The 23229-nt window shown below is 43.4% G+C and overlaps 1 protein-coding gene across 2 annotated transcripts in view; it reads left to right on the top strand.

Annotated features, from left to right (window-relative positions):
• DNAJC18 (DnaJ heat shock protein family (Hsp40) member C18) overlaps positions 1 to 23229 on the top strand; it is a 34835-nt gene that overhangs the window by 8226 nt on the left and 3380 nt on the right. For both annotated transcript variants that reach the window (XM_066388401.1, XM_066388400.1), the window contains exons 3-7: positions 5975 to 6120; positions 11056 to 11241; positions 12607 to 12716; positions 14868 to 14977; positions 16973 to 17145. In XM_066388401.1, the coding sequence (XP_066244498.1) occupies positions 5975 to 6120; positions 11056 to 11241; positions 12607 to 12716; positions 14868 to 14977; positions 16973 to 17145 (725 nt within the window). The remainder of the gene's footprint in view (positions 1 to 5974; positions 6121 to 11055; positions 11242 to 12606; positions 12717 to 14867; positions 14978 to 16972; positions 17146 to 23229) is intronic.

Raw genomic sequence — 23229 nt, 5'->3', positions numbered from 1 at the left:
AGCAAGGGGTTACTCAGTCTGCTGAAGACCCGTGGTCAAGGCACATATGAGAAAGCAATCAATGAACAACTAAGGTGTCGCAACGAAAAACTAATGATTGATGCTTCTCATCTCTTTATTCCTGTCTGTCTGTCCCTGTCTATCCCTCTCTCTGACTCTCTGTCTCTGTAAAAATAAAAAAATTAAAAAAAATTTTTTTTAAAAGATCTAATATAAAACTTAAATGTAAGAGCTAAAACTATAAAACTCTTACACAAAAACATAAATATAAGTCTTTATGACATTGAATTAGGCAGTGGTTTCTTGATATGGCAACCAAAGCAAAAGCAACGAAAGAAAAAATAGATAAATTGAATATAATCAGAATTTACTTCAAAAGATACCATCGAGAAAGTGAAAAATTAGGGCCCTGGCTGGTTGGCTCAGTGGTAGAGTGTCGGCCTGGCGTGCAGGAGTCCCAGGTTCGATTCCCGGCCAGGGCACACAGGAGAAGCACCCATCTGCTTCTCCACCCCTCCCCCTCTCCTTCCTCTCTGTCTCTCTCTTCCCCTCCCGCAGCCAAGGCTCCATTGGAGCAAAGTTGGCCCGGGCGCTGAGGATGGCTCCATGGCCTCTGCCTCAGGCGCTAGAATGGCTCTGGTTGCAACAGAGCAACACCCCAGATGGGTGGAGCATCGCCCCCTGGTGGGCATGCCGGGTGGATCCCGGTTGGGCACATGCGGGAGTCTGTCTGACTGCCTCCCCATTTCGAACTTCAGAAAAATTAAAAAAAAATTAAAAAAAAAAAAAAAAGTGAAAAATTTGCCTGACCAGGTGGTGGCACAGTGGATAGAGCATTGGACTGGGATGTGGAAGACCAAGGTTTGAAACCTGAGGTTGCCAACTTGAGTGCAGGCTCATCTGGTTTGAGCAAGTCTCAACAGCTTGAGCCCAAGGTCATTGGCTTGAGCAAGGAGTCACTCAGTTTGTGATAGCCCCCCGGTCAAGACACATATGAGAAAGCAATCAATGAACAACTAAGGTGCTGCAACAGAGAATTGATGCTTCTCATCTCTCTCCCTTCCTGTAATAAAGTGAAAAATCAGCCCTGGCTAGATAGCTCGGTTGGTTAAAGCATCGTCCCAAAGTGCAGAGGTTGTTGGTTCAATCCTCAGTCAGGGCACATACAGGAACAGATCTATATTCCTGTCTCCCTCTCTCCCTTCCTCTCTTGCTAAAATCAATAAATAAAATTATTTTTTTAATGAAAAAATAAAGAAAGTGAAAAATCAACCCACAGTACAAAAAATATTTTCAAATTATATATCTGATAGCCTGGCCTGTGATGGCGCAGTGGATAAAGCATCAACGTGGAATGCTGAGGTCTCTGGTTTGAAGCCCTGGGCTTGCCTGGTCAAGGCACATATGGGAGTTGATACTTCCTGCTCCTTTCCCTCCTTCTCTCTCACCTCTCCTCTCTAAAATTAATAAATAAAATCTTTAAAAAAAAAAGCCAATACTTAAAAAAAATTATATTCTGATAAAGGACTGTTATCTACAACATATAAAGTACTCTTAACAATAAGAAGATAATACAATTGAAAAAATGGACAAAGGAGAAGACATACAAATGGCCAATAAGCACATAAAAAGTTGTTCAATATATTTAGTCATTAGGGCAGGGGAGGGAACCTATGGCTCGCAAGCCAGATGTGGCTCTTTTGATGGCTGCATCTGGCTCACAGACAAATCTTTAATAAAAAAATAATAACATTAAAAATATAAAACATTCTCATGTATTACAATCCATTCATTTCCTACCGCTCATGTTCATGGTTGTGGGTGGCTGGAGCCAATCACAGCTGTCCTCCGGGACAACACCAAATTTTTATTGGATAATGTGTAACATACATGGGTCATTGTGTGGCTCTCACAGAATTACATTTTAAAATATGTGGTGTTCATGGCTCTCTCAGTCAAAACGATTCCCGACCCCTGCATTAGGGAAATGCAAATCAAAGCCACAATGAGATACCATATTACTTCATATCCACTAGGATAGCTATAATGAAAAAGATGGACAAGAACAAGTATTAATGAGAATGTGGAGAAATTGGAACTCTTGTATATTTGTAGGAATATAAAATGATGCAGCTGATCTGGAAAATAGCATGACATTTTCTCAGCAGGTTAACCATAGCATATGACCTAGCAACCAACTCCTAGGTATATACCAAGAGAGAAAAAAAACATGTTTCTACACAAAAACTCATACACAAATTTCGTACAGCATTATTCATAATAACCCCCAAATGGAAACAACTTGGATGTCCGTTAACTAATGAATGAATAAACAAAGTGAGGAATATCCATACAATGAATACTATTCGGTAATAAAAAAGGAGTGAAGTACTGATACATGCTACAACACGAGTGAACCTTGAACATTATGTTAATGAAAGAAGCCAGACACAAAAGGACACATCATATAATTCCTTTTATATGAAATGTGCAGAATAGGCATATTTATAGACATAGGAAGTAGATTAGTGGTTACCAGGGGTTGGGGAATGGGGAAATGAGGAATGACTGCTAATGAGTATGGGTTTTTTTTAGGGGTGATGAAAATATTTTAGAATTAGATATTGGTGATGGGTGCACAATTCTGAATATACTTTTAAAAACCACTGAATTGTACATTTAAGAAGAGTAAACTTTGTGATATGTGTATTATAGCTTAATAAAGCTGTTGTTACTAAACAAAAAGTTTATAAAAGAAGGAGTAGGAGAGGCAGAGGAATATCTACCATAGAAGCAAGGATTGGAAACTGGGCTAGGGATCCAAAGGATCCCTATGGGCAGGTCTTGAGGAAGGCCCCGACTGACGTTCCAGACTCTGCATTGTAGTCCAGTTTGTATAACTGACTTAGTATGACCTCTTCAACAATTTGCCTGCCTAACCAAACTGTGTAGTAGCAAAAGACTGGAGACGCAACCATTGGCAGCTTTTTAAAATAATGAGGTAGACTGACCTGTGGTGGCACAGTGGATAAAGCGTTCACCTGGAATGGTGAGGTTGCAAGTTTGAAACCCTGGGTTTGCCTGGTATCCCCTCTCCCTAAAAATTCAATAAATAAAATCTTTAAAAAAAAATAAAAGAATGAGGTAAGTGTATAGTAATAGTGAATATTTATGTAATGTCAGATGCAATCAAGCACTTTGATGAATACTTTTTCTTTTTTTTTTCTTTTTTTTCCTTTTTTTTTGTATTTTTCTGAAATTAGAAGCGGGAAGGCAGTCAGATTCCAGTATGCACCCGACTGGGATCCACCCGACATGCCCACCAGGGGGCGATGCTCTGCCCATCTGGGGCGTTGCTCCACTGCAACTTGAGCCATTCTAGTGCCTGAGGCAGAGGCCATGGAGCTGTCCTCAGCACCCAGGCCAACTTTGCTCCAATGGAGCCTTGGCTGCAGAAGAGGAAGAGAGAAAAAGGAGAGGGGGAAGGGTGGAGAAGCAGATGGGCACTTCTCCTGTGTGCCCTGATGGGGAATTGAAACCAGGACTTCCATATGCCAGGCTGACACTCTATCACTGAGCCAACCAGCCAGGGCCTGATGAATACTTCTTTTAATCATAACAGCTTGGTGAAAATAGTTATCATTATTAGCCCATTTCAGAACATAACACTAAGGCACAGAGGTTGACTACACAGCAAGCTCAGATCTCGGCCAAGGCATTTTGACCCCGAAGTTCATGCTTTAGTCCAGCAGTTCTCAGAGTGTGGTTTGGGAACTCAAGACCCTGTTGGGGGGAATCTGCAAGTGTAAAACTATTTCCATAATATTACAAACACATTATTTGCCTTTTTCATTCTTATTCTCTCAGGATTATACAGTGGAGTTTTTGAGAGGCTATCTGTTTTGTAATTATATTATCACTCCTGTGTTTAAAAAAAATTTTTTTTTTTCATTTAATGAGGAGGGGAAGCAGAGACAGACTCCCACATGTGCCCTGACTGGGATCCACCCAGCAAGCTCACTAGGGGGGTGATGTTCTGCCCATCTGGGACCCTTGCTCTGTTGCATCTGGAGCCATTTTTAGTGCCTGGGGCAGCGGTCATGGAGCCATACTCAGTGCCCGGGACAACTTGCTCTAATCGAGCCTTGGTTGCAGAAGGGGAGGAGAGAAAGAGAGAGAGAAGGGAGAAGAGGAGCGGTGGAGATGCAGATGGGAGCATTTCCTGTGTGCCCTGACCAAGAATCGAACCCGGAACTTCCACACGGCAGTCCAACACTCTACCACTAAGCCAACTGGCTAGGGCCCCTGTGTTTTAAAACTTTTATGTTTTCATTTCTAGTTTGGTAAATTTTGACAGCTACAATTCACATGATGACAACAACACAAAAGTCAGGGGATGTAGCTCAGTGGTAGAGCACGTACTTTGCATGTATGAGGCCCTGGGTTTAATCCCTTCCATCTCCACAACTCACATGAACAAAAGCTCTTTGGGGGTCAATAATGTAAAAAAAAATTTTTTTTAATTTATTCATATCAGAGAGGAGTGAGAGAGAGAGAGAGAGAAAGGGGGAGGAGAGGAAGCATCAACTCCCATATGTGCCTTGACCAGGCAAGTCCAGGGTTTCAAACTGGCAACCTCAGCATTTCCAGGTCAACGCTTTTTTCCAGTGTTCCACCACAGGTCAGGCCCAATAACTTTTAAGAGTATAAAAAATTTCTGAGATCAGAAAGTTCAGAACTGCCACTCTAGTCTAAACTATTAAAACTATTATTGTAGACTTCTCTAGTGGTTAAGGATCAATCTCTAAGATAAATTGCTAGATAAAACGCAAGATGTCAAAAGGTGATTATAATTTAGAAAGGTGATTGTAATTACCTAAAAGCTGCCATTTAGGTAAGAAAGAAATACACACACACACACACACACACACACACTCTGTACACAGGATTCAAAGAAAACTTTTAACAGTGGTTGTCCTTCAGGTGGGAGACTGAGGAACAGGGAATAGGGAAGCAGGAAATTTCTTCACTGTATATAGTTTAGTACTGTTGGATGTTTTTCTTCTACCAGGTGTATAGAACGGAGAGAGATGAGAAGCATCAATCATTAGTTTTTCATTGCGCATTGCAACACCTTAGTTGTTCATTGATTGCTTTCTCATACATGCCTTGACCACAGGCCTTCAGCAGACCGAGTAACTCCTTGCTCGAGCCAGCGACCTTGGGCTCAAGCTGATGAGCTTTTGCTCAAACCAGATGAGCCCTCACTCAAGCTGGCGACCTCGGGGTCTCAAACCTGGGTCTTCCGCATCCCAGTCCGACGCTCTATCCACTGCACCACCGCCCGGTCAGGCTGTATATATTAACTTTTAAAAACCAAGTTTAAAAAGATAGGCATAAGAAGAAAGGGAGAACCTGCCCTGTGGTGGCACAATGGATAAAGCGTCGATCTGGAATGCTGAAGTCACTGGTTCAAAACCCGGGCTTGCCTGCTCAAGGCACATACGAGAGGCAACTACTACAAGTTGATGCTTCCTTTTCCCCACACTCTTTCTCTCTCACTCTCTAAAAATCAATAAGTGAAATCTTTAAAAAAAAGAAATAAAGGGGGGAGAAAGAGAGAGAAAATATATAAATAGGGTGGTTAGGTGGTTTTTCTAACTTTTCTGTCCTATGATTCAACTCCCAGGACCTTAGCCTGTACCTTAATAGTAAAGATTAGCATACTTGTTCTACTCACTTGCAGGAATATAGAAAGAGTAAAATATTAGACTTAAAACTATTTTGAAAGTCATTAAGCTCTCACTGGGAGGACGTTATCAATGACTTTGAAAGTTTCATTAATGTGCCCAGCAATTTTCTTTTAGGTTTGTTTTGGGCCCACAGATTGGAGGGAGGATCAGCGAACTATATTGCAGTTAATTATGTAAAAGGGGCCTTTGTAGACATATATGTTTCTGATGTGTGTTTTTAGGATCAAGAAATGCAGAAATTACTATGAAATTCTGGGAGTTTCTCGAGATGCTGGTGATGAAGAACTTAAGAAAGCTTACCGAAAACTTGCCCTGAAATTTCACCCAGACAAGAACTGTGCTCCTGGAGCAACGGATGCTTTCAAAGGTCTGATCTGAACTAATGCTTCATTCTGCCCTTGTGATGTTCGGTCATAACAAGTTATTTTCAGCCTTCCCTGTAATTGTTTTATAAAGCCACCAGCACGGTTTTTTTCCCTACTGCATTTTTTATTTTATTTTATTTTTGTGACAGAGACAGAGAGAGAAAGACAGATTGAGGGACAGATAGGGACAGATAGACAGGAAGGGAGAGTGTGAGAAGAATCAGTTCTTTGTTGCATCACCTTAGTTGTTCATTGATTGCTTTTTTTTTTATATGCCTTGGCTGGGGGGCTATAGCAGAGCGAGTGACCCCTTGCTCAAGCCAGCAACCTTGGGTTCAAGCCAGCAACCCCGCACTCACGTTGGTGAGCCCACACTCAAGCCAGTGACCCTGCACTCAAGTTGGTGAGCCCACACTCAAGCCAGTGACCCTGCACTCAAGTTGGTGAGCCCACACTCCAGCCGGCAACCTCAGGGTTTCAAACCTGGGTCCTCTGTGTCTCAGTCCAATGCTCTATCCACTGCGCCACCACCTGGTCAAGCCTTACCACACCTTTTAAATAGTGATCATCAGCATAGCTCCCTCCTGTCTTCATTCATTTCACCTTTTTCTTTTTGGAAAAAATATTTGGTTTCTGTAATATCTTTTGGAACCATTTTATCCATTGATCAGCAAATATTTAAGATCTATGTGCCAGGTGCCATGGTAAACAAAACAAACATGATTCCTCCTGTGGAATTTACAGGCTGGTGGCCACTTGCAAATAGGACCCAGACAGCATTCCTAAACTTCTCTGACTATAGAACTCTTTGTTCATGAAACTTTTATTAACATGTTCATGTGAAAAATCTGTATAATATTATTTCCATTGATATCCATGATACTGTCAGAAATATATTCTTAAAAAATATTTTGGACCTGCCTGATCTGTGGTGGCACAGTGGATAAAGTGTCAACCTGGAAACACTGGAGGTCGCCAGTTCAAAACCCTGGGCTTACTTGGTCAAGGCACATATGGGAGTTGATGCTTCCTGCTCCTCCTTTCTGTCTGTCTGTCTGTCTGTCTCTCTCTCTCCTCTCTAAAATGAATAAATAAAAAATATTTTTTAAAAAACCATAAAAAATATTTTGGACCTAACACAAAAATAAAAATCTTACTTAAGTGTGTCTCCCCTAGTGAAGACGTTGATTCAGGAAAGGATTAGAAATGGATGCTAAGAGCCTGACCTGTGGTGGTGCAGTGGATAAAGCGTCAACCTGGAAATGCTGAGGTTGCTGGTTCAAAACCCTGGGCTTGCCTGGTCAAGGCACATATGGGAGTTGATGCTTCCTGCTCCTCCCCCACTCTCCCCTCTCTATAATGAATAAATAAAATCTTAAAAAAAAAAAAAAAGATGGCCCTGGCCGGTTGGCTCAGCGGTAGAGCGTCGGCCTGCGTGCGGGGGACCCGGGTTCGATTTCCGGCCAGGGCACATAGGAGAGGCGCCCATTTGCTTCTCCACCCCCCCCCTCCTTCCTCTCTGTCTCTCTCTTCCCCTCCCGCAGCCAAGGCTCCATTGGAGCAAAGATGGCCCGGGTGCTGGGGATGGCTCCTTGGCCTCTGCCCCAGGCGCTAGAGTGGCTCTGGTCGCGGCAGAGCGACGCCCCAGAGGGGCAGAGCGTCGCCCCCTGGTGGGCGTTCCGGGTGGATCCCGGTCGGGCGCATGCGGGAGTCTGTCTGACTATCTCTCCCCGTTTCCAGCTTCAGAAAAAAAAAAAAAAAAAAGATGAATGACAAGATAAACTGAACATGTTTTCTTTGAATATATGTACCCTGATTTATTGATGTCACCCCATTAAAATAAAAATTTATTTATAAAACAAAAAAAGAAATGGATGCTAAAACCATTGGGTGATAGGTGGTTGTTGAATAAGACATTCACATGATTTCAAAGTATCACCCCACAGAATACTTATTTATTACAAAGGGGGAAATTCCTTTATAATGGAGAATCTAGCTGTCCCCACTTTAACCAAAAGATCTAACTTATCACCAATACTGGAACAACCTAACATTATGTGGTATAGTACTTATGTGGTATTCTTGCCAAACTATTTGACCTGAATTTACTATTGAGGAAATAATCAAAATATGGGATATTCTACAAAGAACACTGAGCTACTCTTCAAAAAATTCAGTATAATGAAAAGCAAAAAAGTTGAGGAGACTATTCTAGATGAAAAGAAACTAAAGAGAGCCCTGGCTGGATAGCTCAGTTTGTTAGAACATTGTCCTGATATACAAAGGTTGCCAGTTTGACCCCGGTCAGGGCATATACAGAAACAGATAGATGTTTCTCTCTCTCAAATCAATAAATAAAATAAAATAAAAGAGGCTGACCAGGTGGTGGCGCAGTGTATAGAGCTTCAGCCTGGGACACAGAAGACCCAGGTTCGAAGCCGCAAGGTCACTGGCTTGAGTGTGGGCTCATCCAGCTTGAGCACGGGCTCACCAGTTTGAGCGCAGGGTCGCTGGCTTAAGTGTGGGATCATAGACATGGCCCCATGGTCGCTGGTTTAAGCCCAAGGTCACTGGCTTGAGCCCAAGGTCACTGGCTTGAAGCTCAAGGTCGTTGGCTTGGGGGAGAGGTAGAGAAGCAAATGGTTGCTTCTCCTGTCTGCCCTGACCAGAATCGAACCCAGGATATCCACACGCTAGGCCAACACTACCACTGAGCAATCCAGCCAGGGCCAGATTTGAAATGTTTGAAAAGAAAAAGTAAGAAATGGCCCTGGCCGGTTGGCTCAGCGGTAGAGTGTTGGCCTGGTGTGCGGAAGTCCCGGGTTCGATTCCCGGCCAGGGCACACAGGAGAGGCACCCATCTGCTTCTCCACCCCTCCCCCTCTCCTTCCTCTCTGTCTCTCTCTTCCCCTCCTGCAGCCGAGGCTCCATTGGAGCAAAAGATGGCCCAGGCGCTGGGGATGGCTTCTTTGCCTCTGCCCCAGGCGCTAGAGTGGCTCTGGTTGCGGCAGAGCGACGCCCCAGATGGCCAGAGCATCGCCCCCTGGTGGGCGTGTCGGGTGGATCCCGGTCGGGCGCATGCGGGAATCTGACTGCCTCCCCGTTTCCAGCTTCAGAAAAATACAAAAATACACACACACACACACACACACAAAGTAAGAAATGATAGATCAAGAAATTTTTAAAAGTCACCATTTACCTCAGATGATGGGCCATTGTGAATCTAGTTCTCCCCACAGTTTCTACAAGGAAACACATTGATATAACCCACATTCTCTTTACACCTTCATACAAGGTATCTCACAGACTAATGCCATTTCTTTGATAAATCTGCCAGATTTCAAGAGATGTGAATGCTTAAGCAACTCTATTTAGGTTTTTTATTTCTGCTTAGCTGTTTTATTGCTGTAAACATTTAACAATTCCCTGAGTAGAAGTATCATAAAGAAATGCTCTTTTTGCCTGACCAGGTGGTGGCGCAGTGGATAAACGTCAGACAGACTTGGAGGACTCAGGTTCAAAAGTCTGAGGTCCTTGTCCTGGCTCCATGGCTCACTTGGCTGGAGCATTGTCATGCAATGCAGAGGTGGCTGGTTCAGTCCTTGACTAGGGCACATACAGAAACAGATTGATGCCTCTGTCTCCCCCTTACCACCCTTCCTCTCTCTGGATTCCATAAAAATAAAAAATTAAAAAAATAGAAAAAAATAAAGACAAAAAAAGGCAACAGACAACATTTAAAAAAAAAAAATTCTGAGGTCCACGGCTTGGCACATGCTCATCTGGTTTGAGCAAGGCTCACCAACTTGAGCCCAAGGTCACTGGCTTGAGCAAGGAGTCATTCGCTCTGCTGTAGCCCCCGGTCAAGGCACATATGAGAAAGCAATCAATGAACAACTAAAGTGTCGCAAAGAAGAATTGATGCTTCTCATCTCTCTCCATTCCTGTCTGTCCCTATCTGTTCCTCTCTCTGTCTCTCTCACAAAAAAAAAATGCTTTTTCTGACTGTGTTTCTGATAGTGTTGACTGAATCAGAAGTAGAGGGTGGGGTTGTCTTAAAAGATTTTTGAGGGGTGTTATTTAATCGAAGGTATAGATTTTATGTTTAAATGAAATTAGACAAATAGGGAGGAAAGGTGATGATGAGCATATGTAATCTATTGTCTTTGATCTCCAATTGAGACATCAGAGATACATTCTTAATTTCTACAGACCATTTTCTAAAGGAAGCTGAATAAGATTGTGACGAGTGAGGACTTTGTTTTTAACCAAACAATAATTTTACTGGTTATTTTATTCAGGAGATTGTTTCTAGACTTCAAGTTAGAACACCACTACTTATGTATGAACTATTTCCAACTATAAACTGTTACTCTCAAGTGAAATAAGAACAATTTTTTTTTTTTGCCTGACCAGTGGTGGCAGAGTAGATAGAGCATCAACCTGGACATTTGGTTCCTAGGTTTGAAACTCCAAGGTCACTGGCTTGAGCGCGGGCTCATCCCACTTGAGCACAGGCTCGCCAGCTTGAGTGCAGGATCATTGACATGATCCCAGGGTCACTGGCTCCCCAGTCAAGAGACGTATAAGAAGCAATGATTGAACCACTAAAGTGATGCAACTACTAGTTGATGCTTCTCATCTCTCTCCCTTCCTGTCTCTCTCTCTCAAAAGAAAACAAAATATACATTTTTGGCTGAATGAAAGCAGTTCTTAGTTCATCTTGAGTCCAGTGTTGTTTCTGGCTTTTCAGACTAGATCATGGAAATTTCAAAGGCAAGCACTTTGATGAACTTTCTAGGCCCAAGCACTTCGTTTAGGCCCCTGCGAAGCTATCTAACACCAATCAACTCTGGCCTCTTTATTGCTGCTACTGTGATCACCCTCAGCTACAGGAAAGACTATGTAACTCAGGTGCTTTTTTGTTTTGGTTGCAGCAATAGGAAATGCCTTTGCCGTCCTTAGCAATCCTGACAAGAGACTCCACTATGATGAATATGGAGATGAACAGGTGACTTTCACTGCCCCTCGAGCCAGACCTTATAATTATTACAGGGACTTTGAAGCTGACATCACTCCAGAGGAGCTATTCAATGTCTTCTTTGGAGGACAATTTCCTACAGGTTAGTATCCCAAAATTATCATGAAAATGTTTATATATTTGCAAGCTGTTTGAGGATCTGAAGAGAACAGCGGTTCTCAACCTGTGGGTCGCGACCCCGGCGGGGGTCGAACGACCAAAACACAGGGGTTGCCTAAAGCCATTGGAAATACATATTTATATGAGAACCGCTGGAATAGAGGGACATGATATGGTGAAAACAGCAAGAATTTGGAATCAAGTGAACTGGGATTTGAGGCTAGTCTCCAGACTCCAGCTGTGCATGATTTTAACCAATCATTTAGTGTCTCTTATCCTGTTTCCTCACCTGAAAAGTGGGGTTAATTTTACCTACCTCACAGGGCAGCTATGAGGATTAGAGATTTTTAAGTGCTTTAAAATAAGTAGCAAGCCCTGGCTGGTTGGCTCAGCGGTAGAACATCGGCCTGGCATGCAGGAGTCCCGGGTTTGATTCCCGGCCAGGGCACACAGGAGAAGCACCCATCTGCTTCTCCACCTCTCCCCCTCTCCTTCCCCTCTGTCTCTCTCTTCCCCTCCTGCAGCCAAGGCTCCATTGGAGCAAAGTTTGCCCAGGCGCTGAGGATGGCTCTGTGGCCTCCACCTCAGGTGCTAGAATGGCTCTGGATGCAACAGAGCGATGCCCCCTGGTGGGCATGCCGGGTGGATCCTGGTCGGACGCATGTGGGAGTCTGTCTGACTGCCTCCCTGTTTCCAGCTTCGGAAAAATGAAAAAAAAAAAAAAAAGTAGCAAAATGCCCATTATTATCATTATTGCAAAATAGCAGCTATATAAAGGTAAAAGTTAGAAAATCACCCCCAGACAGTTGGAAATTGGGATAATGAAAAGCCTGGGAAGTAAGATTAATTTTATGAGTTGCTATTAAAGATTATGATATTGGGCAAGGAAGCAAAGTAAGCATGTCAGGACTCATGGCACAAATGCTCTTTCTTTTCTTTTCTTTTAAATTTATTGATTGATTTTAGAGAGAGAGAGGACAGAAACTTTGATCTGTTCCTGTATGTGCCCTGACCAGGGAGGGATCTAACCCACAACCTTTGTGTATTATGGTGACACACTAACCAACTCAGCTATCTGGCCAAGGCCAAATGCTCTTTCTTTACTCACCTTTTGGGGTTCTCTCAGTTACTGGTTACGAAGGATTATTTAAATAAAGACAGGAGAGCTAAGCACATTCCATCTCCAGCTGGTTCACTTGGCTTACCTACTGTCTTATTTTTCTACTGGGGAAAATGGGATAATTATCTCCCCTCAAAGAACCTAATTGGGAGGAAGGACCTTGGAAAAGGCAAGGAAGGAAGAAGTGTTTGCCAAATCCCATACTAACGGTTTTTCTTTCTTTTCCAGGAAATATTCATATGTTTTCAAACGTGACAGATGACACCCACTATTACCGCCGGCGGCACCGACATGAGAGGACGCAGACAAAGAAGGAGGAGGAGGAAGATAAATCTCAGGTGTGTAGGGAGGGCAGGAGAACTGCTGCTCATAAACACTAGTACTGAGCTGGCCTTTATGGTATATGATCAGGTGTTAGAAGTTCAACCAAAGCTATGTTACTGAAATGTGCTTTAGGAAAGCAGAGGCAATGGTAGAGAAGCTGGGGCCCTGGCCAGTTCACTCAGTGGGTAGAGCGTCAACCAGGCATGCGGATGTCCCAGGTTCGATCCCCAGTCAGGGCACACATGAGAAGCGACCAGTTGCTTCTTTCCCCATCTTCTTCCCCCCTTTTCTCCTCTCGCAGACAGTGGTTCGATTGGTTCAACCATCGGCCCTGGGTGCTGAGGATATCTTGGTTGATTTGAGCATTGGCCCCAGAAAGGGGTTGCCAGGGCGCATGTGGGAGTCTGTCTATCTCCCCTCCTCTCGCTTAAAAATAAATAAATAAATAAATAAATAAATAAATAAATAAATAGAAGAGCTGAGTAATGGTAATCCCCTTCCCTACCCATTCTTCGGTGGCTGTCCCAGGAAATCATTTCCCCTCTGGGGTACCTTGATCAAGGTTTTCTTGACTGCAGAAAATAAGAACCCCCTTCAAAGTATTCAGAGCTGAAACGGTTTAAGGTAAGGGACCAAGGGGGCCTCAGAAAGCCCAAGGGCAGGAAGCACAGCTACACTTCATGACAGGTGGGAACCAGGAGCTGACAGCACCCACGCAACTGTGCTCTCCATGACTAGTTGGGGCCAGATTGTCTCCAGTTTTCCCACCTCTTTTCATCTGCTTTCTTCTCTCTAGTCAGGCTGGCGTGTTTTACTTCCCCTTGCTAATGGCCAGTCCCCAGTGCCTAAGAGTATATGTTGTAATTTCCTAGCAGTGAATGGTGATTCATCTCAATCCCAAACTCCTAGAGCAGGGGTCCCCAAACTTTTTACACAGGGGGCCAGTTCACTGTCCCTCAGACCGTTGGAGGGCCAGACTATAAAAAAAACTGAACAATTCCCTATGCACACTGCACTTATCTTATTTTAAATTAAAAATACAAAATGGGAACAAACACAATATTTAAAATAAAGAACAAGTAAATTTAAATCAACAAACTGACCAGTATTTCAATGGGAACTATGGGCCTGCTTTTGGCTAATGAGATGGTCAGTGTCCGGTTCCATATTTGTCACTGCTAGCCATAACAAGTGATATGATCCGCTTCCGGAGCCCTGACGCGTGCCTCCCACGTCACTGGAAGTAGTACTGTACATGAGCGATGCCGCACTTTGCGGCGCCTCCACATACAGTACTCCAGGAGCACAAGATGTGGATGCCTCTCACTGACCACCAGTGAAAGAGGTGCCCCTTCTGGAAGTGTGGTGGGGTCAGGGGGCCACATGCGGCCGGCGGGCCGTAGTTTGGGGACCCCTGTCCTAGAGAGTGAGGAGATGTGATTATCCCTGCTGGGGTTAGATATCTCTCAGTCTGTTCAGCTGTGACCAAGGCAACAAAGTTATGTAATACAAATATGGCCCCATGAAAGTCATAGACTGAACAGACTCACCCAGAGGTGTCTACTTCATTAGAAAAAGGGGAATGCAGAATTACTGGTGTCAATGAGGTTATGGGTAGGCCTCCTTCAGATTTTTCAAGAGAAATAACAGAGTTTGGTACTTTTCTGTGAAGTATAGCCTTCCCAAAAAAGTCTTGGACTTTGTGCAGTGCATTGGTAATTTGTATTTTCTTTGGGAAAACAATCCAATTTTCTATAAGCTTTATATTGATTATGAACACTTACAGATTGAACCTGGTCAGGCAGTGGCGCAGTGAATAGAGCGTCAGACTGGGATGCGGAAGGACCCAGGTTCGAGACACCAAGGTCGCCAGCTTAAGCGCGGGCTCATCTGGCTTGTGCAAAGCTCACCAGCTTGGACCCAAGGTCGCTGGCTCAAGCAAGGGGTTACTTGGTCTGCTGAAGGCCTCCGGTCAAGGCACATATGAGAAAGCAATCAATGAACAACTAAGGAGTCGCAATGAAAAACTGATGATTGATGCTTCTCATCTCTCTCTCCATTCCTGTCTGTCTATCCCTCTCTCTGACTCTGTCTCTGTAAAAAATAAAAAATAAAAATAAAACAAAAAAAAACCCACTTACACCAAATATTTTTTTATTTTTCAGACTACATATTCTGCATTTATTCAGTTACTTCCAGTTCTTGTGATTGTGATTATATCTGTCATTACTCAGCTGCTCGCTGCTAATCCCCCATATAGTCTATTCTACAAATCGTAAGTCAAATATTTATAAATCTTAAAATCTGAAGGGTGAAAGACAAGGGTTTTTCCTGTACAGTACTAACATTTCATTTCATCTTTTGTTGTAGAAAACACTAATTTTGTGTTTAAAGGAACAGCTGGATATTAGTAGTGCAGACTCAAAAATACTGTAGGCAGTTTCCTGTGTGCTCAGGACCTGGATTGTTTTGTTCTACAGCGACATCACCGGTCAGTTGCAGAACAGCAACAACTGGTTTCTAAAGAATTAATATGAATAGAATAACTCTGGGTTCAGAGTAAATCTTTATCACACCATGTTAGAGTTAGAAAGGTTGTATAGAGCTTGTGATAGGATTGCTGGACTCCTGCAGGTCTGGGAACATAGTAACTGAGATCCACTGATTTTAAATTTAGTAAATTGCAAGAATAGGACATTTTTTAATAATAAGGTAACATAGTCAAACGATTTCTTTACTTTTGCTGAAAATATAGAATTTCATTGTAATGTCTGTATTGCATGCAGATTATAAGCTCTGATAAGAAATTTTTATTTCGTCAACTAATTATTTCAATTAATTCAATTCTCAAAATTGGTCCCTAGACCATCATCAGCATCAACTGGCAACATGTTAGAAATGCAAATTCTTAGGCCTCACTCCATATCTACTGAATCAGAAACTCTGAGGATGCAAACCAGCAATCTGAGATTTAACAAGCCTTCCAGATGATGCTGGTCTGTACCAAAGTTCAAGAATCATTGTTTTTAAAAAATTAATAATGAGAAGTGAGGCATTACTTATTATTATAGTTTAATAGACAAAAACTTTACAAAATATGGAGTCTGGGGGGCAACACATAACAGGAAGAGTCTTGTTTGGTGATCACTGTAGAATGAAAACTATTATTGCAAGTCAGTATCTTCATCTCACAGAGAGGAAATCTGAGACTCAGAGATGGGTTATTGTCATTAGGTCATACTATCCTGATTCCCTCCATAGCTAACTTCCCATGTTTTCCCATATGTTTCTTGTCAGGCCAGTGGGGCTGTCAGGAACTGCTAACAACTTCCCAGAGGGAGGTGGGAGCAGTCATGGCCTGAGCTCTTAGACATTCAGCACGATCCTTAAGTAAAGAAATCAAAGGAGAAGGCTGGGGAAAGGTCAACTATAACTCATTTGAGATAGAATTTGTGCAGTTTGAATAAAATCAGCTTGCATTTTGCACATTGCTGTCATGTTGTTTTAACTTGAATTTGAGTTCCCTTCTATACTTCTTTATGGTTAGAATTTAGTTAACCCAGTCCTGTCAGTGTTTCTAAGCATCAGTTACCATTGGATATCTTAGACTCATAGAGTGTTGGCCCAGAAGCATCATTGAAATATTTTGTCTGAGTCATTTGCAGTTATCACTTAGCATCTATGTGTGAAGTGCTTTTTATTGTGTCCTAAAGACTGATGCTAGGGAAGGGGGGAGGGAGTTGTTGGAACGGGGGTAAGGGAGATGTTGAGGGGAATACAGGGGAGGGAGGATGCTTTTGGGGAGACACTTGAAGCTATGTAAACATAGTAAATAAATTAATTTTTTAAAAAGACTGATGCTACCTATCTGGATATTTGTAAATAGTTTACTCTGTCAGTTTATTCAACCACTATTTACCAATAGCCTACTCTGTGCCAGGTACCACACTAGGTCCTACACGATATCCAAATTGTTTTTTTAAGCATTAGTCTTCTAGTAGAAAGCAGTATAAGAGAGGTGAATCCTTATAAACTATGCTGAGGCTGAATCTACAGTATGAACATGCTCATGAAATATATAGCAATAATGTAAAGTAGAAGTTATACTTACTATTTTGCTAGGGAAATTATAAATGTTAGGTGCATTATACAATGATATCTGTATCTGACCCCATAAAGATGTAACTGTGATGTGATATTTGTGAGACTAGTGCTGAGTGATATTGCCAAATAGAACAAGCTTACCTGAGCCTCTCTCTCCCTGTTTTAGGACCTTGGGCTATACCATTTCTAAAGAAACCCAGAACCTGCAGGTGCCTTACTTTGTGGATAAAAACTTTGACAAGGTCTACAGGGGAGCATCTCTGCATGAACTGGAGAAGACTATAGAGAAGGATTACGTTGATTACATCCAAACAAGTTGTTGGAAAGAGAAACAACAAAGTAAGATGCTCTAAAAGGGGCTTTAGCTGGTGGTCATGCTTCCAACTTGAGGCATCCCAGCCTCCTGAACCCTCCACTCTCCTTGTTTTGAGTTGCACGTGTTTATGTGAACAGAGATAGGACAGAGGCCCATTCTGGATACTTTTTTAAAAAAGGGAAGTTTATTGATGGGACACATGTAGCCAGGACTTGGAAATCTTAGGAACTTAGGCAGGCAGCACCAGTTGCCTCTCTGCCTCTCTGTCTCTCAGTCTCTACCTCTCTCTGCCCATCTTCCCCGCTCTCTCCTCCATGCCAGCTGCCCCCCTTTGCTTCTTCAAGCTGATCTCCTTCGTAATCTTGGTTTGCCATGGTCGGTCTTCCAACTTCCCAGCCCCACCAGTCTTTGGTCCCTTTCTATATATATCACAAGCTTCTTCTATAAGTTCTCTTGCTAGCTGGTTTGGTCCAGTTTCCTAATTCCACATTCCCTAGTGGGAAATCTGTTTACTCCAGCATAACTTTTGAGCCAGACCAAAAGTGTGTAGGCGGTTGATATTGAGTCACATCCCCCTCCTGTCAGCTGTGGCTACACAGAGCAAAAGTAGCCCTCTCTTCAGTAAGGGTGGGTGCGAGCAGGCCTTCCACTCTGTGCCCTCTTTGGAGACAGTTTGGGTAACTGTGCCTGCCACTTGGCTTACAGTTCCAGTGAGCATTAATAGGGAGTGCTGGTACAAGAGTAGCCCTATCTGTCAGTCAGCCAACAGGTTCGCTTTTCATCCTACTTGACTTTCATATATACACGCACGCACGCACTCACACACGCACATATATACACACACTATTAGTAACTGTTTCTTATAAAACTTGGCTTCGGTTAATTTTTTTAAAAGCAAATTCTAATTCATTTTTTTTAAGACTGTATTACTGGGTATTATGAAACATCTAAAAGTGTCTGATAAAATTAGCTCTTCAGTCACAGTTCTGCTAAGCCCTTGCTGACCCATCATGCATCCCAGCCCCACCCCCAAGTTAATCTCTCCTTCCTGTGTGTTCTCAAAGCACTTTGCTCATGCTGTTAACATAGCACTGCTCTCACAGTGTTAGTGTTCCATAGGTACATGTCAGCCTCCGTGCCGGTCCGTGGGATCTCTGAGGACAGCAACCATGTCTTAAAATGTTGTGTCTCAGGCACCTGGCACAGTCCTTGTTTCAGAACAGGTGCTCAACAAATGTCTTTGGAAGAGAGGACTCTCAAGACTGGAAAGCAATGAAAATGCTGAGGATTAGAAACCACAGAACAGGGTTAGTGTCCTAACCATAGCCCTTATGGACTTGTCTCTGCCCTCTGCATCTGTAGGGCAAAGCCCAGCTGAACTCTCAGGTGCATTAGGAGCACGGTAGGCAATGACTCAGGGATGTAAAGGGGAATTAAGCAGAAGGAAATTGCTTTTTTATTGAAAAGTTCGAGAGTTCAGGAAGTACCCTACCTCACATTAAACCAGGTTTTGCAAATTTTCAAAAGAATCTGGAGCAAGATGAAGGCCTTAGAAGAGTAAAAGGCAGTGTATTACCTGACCTGTGGTGGTGCAGTGGATTGAGCACTGACCTGGAATGCTGAGGTTGCTGGTTTAAGACCCTGGGCTTGCCTGACCTGTGGTGGCGCAATGGATAAAGCCTCGACCTGGAATGCTGAGGTCCCCGGTTCAAAACCCTGGGCTTGCCCAGTCAAGGCACATATGGGAGTCGAAGCTTCCTGCTCCTCCCTTCTCTCTCTCTCTCTCTCTCTCTCTCTCTCTCTCTCCCTCCTCTCTCCTCTCTAAAATGAATAAATAAAAATCTGCCTGACCTGTGGTGGCGCAGTGGATGGAGCGTCGACCTGGAATGCTGAGGTCGCCGGTTCAAAACCTTGGGATTACCTGGTCAAGGCACATATGGGAGTTGATGCGTCCTGCTCCTCCCCTCTTCTCTCTCTCTCTCTCTCTCTCCCTCTCTCTCCTCCTTCTCTCCTCTCTAAAATGAATAAAAGTCTTAAAATAAATAAATAAAAATATTTTAAAAATAAATAAATAAATAAATAAAAATCTTAAAAAAAAAAAGACCCTGGGCTTGCCTGGTCAAGGCACACATGGGAGTTGATGCTTCCTGCTTCTCTCCCCTTCTCTCATTCTCTCTCTCTCTTCCCCCCTCTCTAAAATAAATAAATAAAATCTTAAAAAATAAGTAAAAATAAAAGGCAGTATATTTGTGGATCCAAATCAGGTAAAGGCCACAGAGTGTGTCCTTAAAGTCCCCTGTTGTTTTGGGCCCTGTGGCAGGGTTTTGAATCTGTTCCTTTCTACAAGAACTGGATGAAAATCTGCATCTCACATTCTTCACACACACCCACTCACACATACCCCAGCAACAACTGTGCAAAGAGATCATAATAAGGACTGCGCCCAAGGTGGCTTCCAGGCTTTTGTTCCTGTCCCCGTGAGCCTAGTTTCAGGGATTTTGCACTCTCCAGGTATAAATAAAATTCCAGGGTGTAAACATGATGCATGTACCCACAAGTTCTAAACGGGGTTATCAGCACACAGCCCTTACAAGTCTATTTCTGGCTTTTAAGGATGGTGGTGGCTGTCCATAGCCTCCGTACAACCCAAGTGCCATTTGAGAATGAACAGCATCTGCCCTCCGGATCCAGCAGCAAGTGCAGCCAACAAGGTTAAATTTAGCGCTTGGAGGTTGTAAAAATAAACCCACTAGAGAACAAAGTTCACTCTTGGCAAAATACCGAATGGAAACTGTTTTTAGCAAAGTTAGCCATTGTCTTTTTTGAATCTTTTGTTCATTTCATTTCTCTGCTCTCCCTTAGAATGCTTAATCTAAGTAAATTTCTATAAGTAATTCTTTACTATGAACACTGATTGCCCTGTTTTCTCCTTCACAGCTGCAGCTAGATAATAAACCTGATGCCAGGGGAAGTGGCCATGCCACTGGGCGGGACGGACAAAGGTAATAGGCAGGAACTGCTCCTGGCCCTGCTGAGTTGAGCTCAGCTCCTCGCCCTCTCTAGCAGAGGAGCACTTCTCTCCATGCCCTGGAGCAGGGTAGCAGAGTGGGTAGAAGCTTAGGCTTTGAAATGGGGATAAATGAACTTCCTAGAGAAGTTCTTTAGATTCTAGAAGATGGGATAGGTATAATGCTTAACATGGTATTTGACACATAGTAAGTGCCTGGTGCCCGGTAGAGTCCAGGCCTTGCTTGGCCTTGCTAGACTGGATGTAGCAGTCTCATATGGCTGGATCATAGGGTGGCTGGGATCTGTTAGGGTCTTCCAACTGTCAAGTTTCTGATCTGGGCTTTTGTGCAGAGAAATTCTGGGACTTGCTTCTCTTGGCAATTTGCCTGAGTCAGGTTACCTTAAAGGCTCAATGCTCTGTCCATCTATCACACTGGCATTCAGGACAAGGGAAACATTTTACAAAGAAGAGATGTTCTCTTTTCTTTTTTATTCAGTTAGAGAGGGCCCATCTGGAGCATTGCTCCATTGCTCAACAACTGAGCTCTTCTTAGCACCTGAGGTGGAGGCATGGAGCCATCCTCAGCATCTGGGGCCAACTCGCTCCAATTGAGCCATGGCTACAGGAGCGGGGGGGGGGGGGGGGGGATACAAAAGCGAGAGGGGGAGGGGTGGGGAAGCAGATGTGTACCCTGTGTGCTCTGACAGGGAATTAAACCGGGACATCCACATGCTGGGCGACACTCGACCTCTGAGCCAACCGGCCAGGGCCAAAAAGATGTTCTCTTGATCTTGTTCCTCCCAAAGATTATTTTTCCTTCTGTAACTTACTGAATATTAACAGAACTTGTAAAAAGTATTGTAACATATTCATTGAGTTGACCTTTTGCTTCACTGAAAGGCAAAAAGATTCACTGGCAGTTTGGAGAGAAGTTTCTCTAAGCATTGTGGTGGGGGGTTTGACACAGTCCCTGGAAACACTGACTTTTTACAATGTCATTGCCCTGGAGCAGGGGTCTCAAGATCTGGATCACTGAAACCCAGTTTCAATTAACTTTATGCAAAGCAACGTGACATTTTGAGAAAAGCATTCATCTTGACCAGATGGTGGCGCAGTGGATAGAGCATCGGACTGGGGTGCGGAAGACCCAGGTTCAAAACCCCGAGGTCACCAGCGTGAGTGTGGGCTCATCTGGTTTGAGCAAGGCTCACCAGCTTAAGCCCAAGGTCGCTGGCTTAAGCAAGGGGTCACTCGCTCTGCTGTAGCCTCCCAGCCAAGGCACATAGAGAAAGCAATCAGTGAACAGCTAAGGTGCTGCAACAGAGAATTGATGCTTCTCATCTCTCTCCCTTCTTTGTCTGTCCCTATCTATCTATCTCTCTGTCTCTCTCTGTCTCTGTCACACACAAAAAAAGAAAAGCATTTATATATGTGCAGTTTTCTTTCACCAGCTGGTTACCATGGTCTTGAATGTAGAAAATAGTAAGTATCAGTACCCTTGATGTTTTCTGGAATGAGGTTTCAGGCAATGAGGCATTTAGGTAAGCTTGGTAAGCAAAAGACCTAAGGAAATAAAAAAATAAAAGGATGAGAAGGAAGGAGGTAAACAATCCTATTAAAGAAATCATTTCAAGGAAAAGCAGAGTCACAGAATCTGTTCCATACCCTGGTGTAACCATGATTCCAGAGGACCAAAGGGATAGACTGGTTTTATAGAGAGAGGCCCGAACAGCTTGACCACATGCCAAAGGAGCCTGAGACACGGAGTTAGTGCCGCATTCTGGGCAGGATTTAGGAGCAGAGGGCTTTCATTTGGGTGCAGCTCGTTATCCTTCACGAAGCCCCATCATCTGGAAGAACAAATGTGCCAAGGCAAGCTCTGGCTAGCAGGCACTGCAGGCACCCGCACCAAGGGAAGAGAGCACATTGTTCGGAAGCCTAGGAGACCCGCTGCCTGCCAAGCAACTGCTGGGCGAGGGCCCAGGCTCTGAGCCCTCATTATAGCAGGAGGCTTGTCATGCAACCCCACCCCACACCCTGAGTCCTGCTCTTATCTGCACTTGGGGCCTTACTTGGTGTAAATAGAATCATTGTGAGCAGAAATGCCAGACAGTGTTTTGTGTTGATACAAACTTTTCAATAAGCAATGCCCATTGTTCTTCTGTCTTTTTAAGTATTAATTCCTATTTCCAGGCAGTTTGCTGATTCATCAGACAGGTGCCTCTGGTTCCATCAAGAAAAACAAAATCTGTCGGCAAGATTATTAAGAATGGATAGCATATTTCCAAATGATTAAAATAGCATTTTTACAAGTCTGGTCCTTTAAACATTGAGTAGCTGCCTGCTGTTGGAGGCTTTCACAAGCACACAGCCCATCGAAGTACGCCATCCTGTTAATAAAAGTATAAAAAATAGAGGCAGCGAACCACCAATGAGTTGGGGATGACAGGAGAGATTATATTCTGGTTAAAAATAGAATGACCTTCTCCACCATTGAGAAAATGAAATTCATTTAGGCAAGGAGACAAAGGTCACAGGATCCAGATGATTTCACTTTTAAAGGAACTCGGCTACCTCTGGCCTTGATTTAGGGACCCCACATGTGGTGAGGGACGGAAGAAAGCCGCCAGCAACCGGCATCTATAGAAGGCATAGCCACCAGAAGCAGGCTCTGGGTCAGTCAGAGTGTATGAGTTATGATCCAGCAACACAAGGGAAAGAACGAAGCAGCTGTCTTTGTTTCTGATGACAGGAACAGGCAGTTGGACTCCTTTCTCTCCCAACTGCCATTTGAATACCATTCGTAGAAAGACCGGGAGACAGGCTCCTCTTACTGCAGCACGTGCAGGCTTACTAAGTCTGGTGCCAAGTGTTCTGTCGATAAAGAACTAAGTCTGGTGCTTTTATTATAGAGCACAGATACTGTAGGACTCCAGGACCACAAGTGTCCTTTAATCCTTAGCACTTGGTGTAGTATAGCTGCCTGATATGTGTTTCTTGAATAAATGAGTGTTTCTCAAATTTAATTGAAAGAGAAAGTGTGAAATAAAGTAAAAGAAGCTTTGATTCCAGAAATATCAAAATGAAGCAAAGGAGC

This window comes from Saccopteryx leptura, chromosome 6 (genome assembly GCF_036850995.1).
Source record: "Saccopteryx leptura isolate mSacLep1 chromosome 6, mSacLep1_pri_phased_curated, whole genome shotgun sequence".
Taxonomy (NCBI): domain Eukaryota; kingdom Metazoa; phylum Chordata; class Mammalia; order Chiroptera; family Emballonuridae; genus Saccopteryx; species Saccopteryx leptura.
The sequence above is the reverse complement of the archived record's forward strand: the minus strand, read 5'-3'. Positions and strand labels throughout refer to the sequence as shown.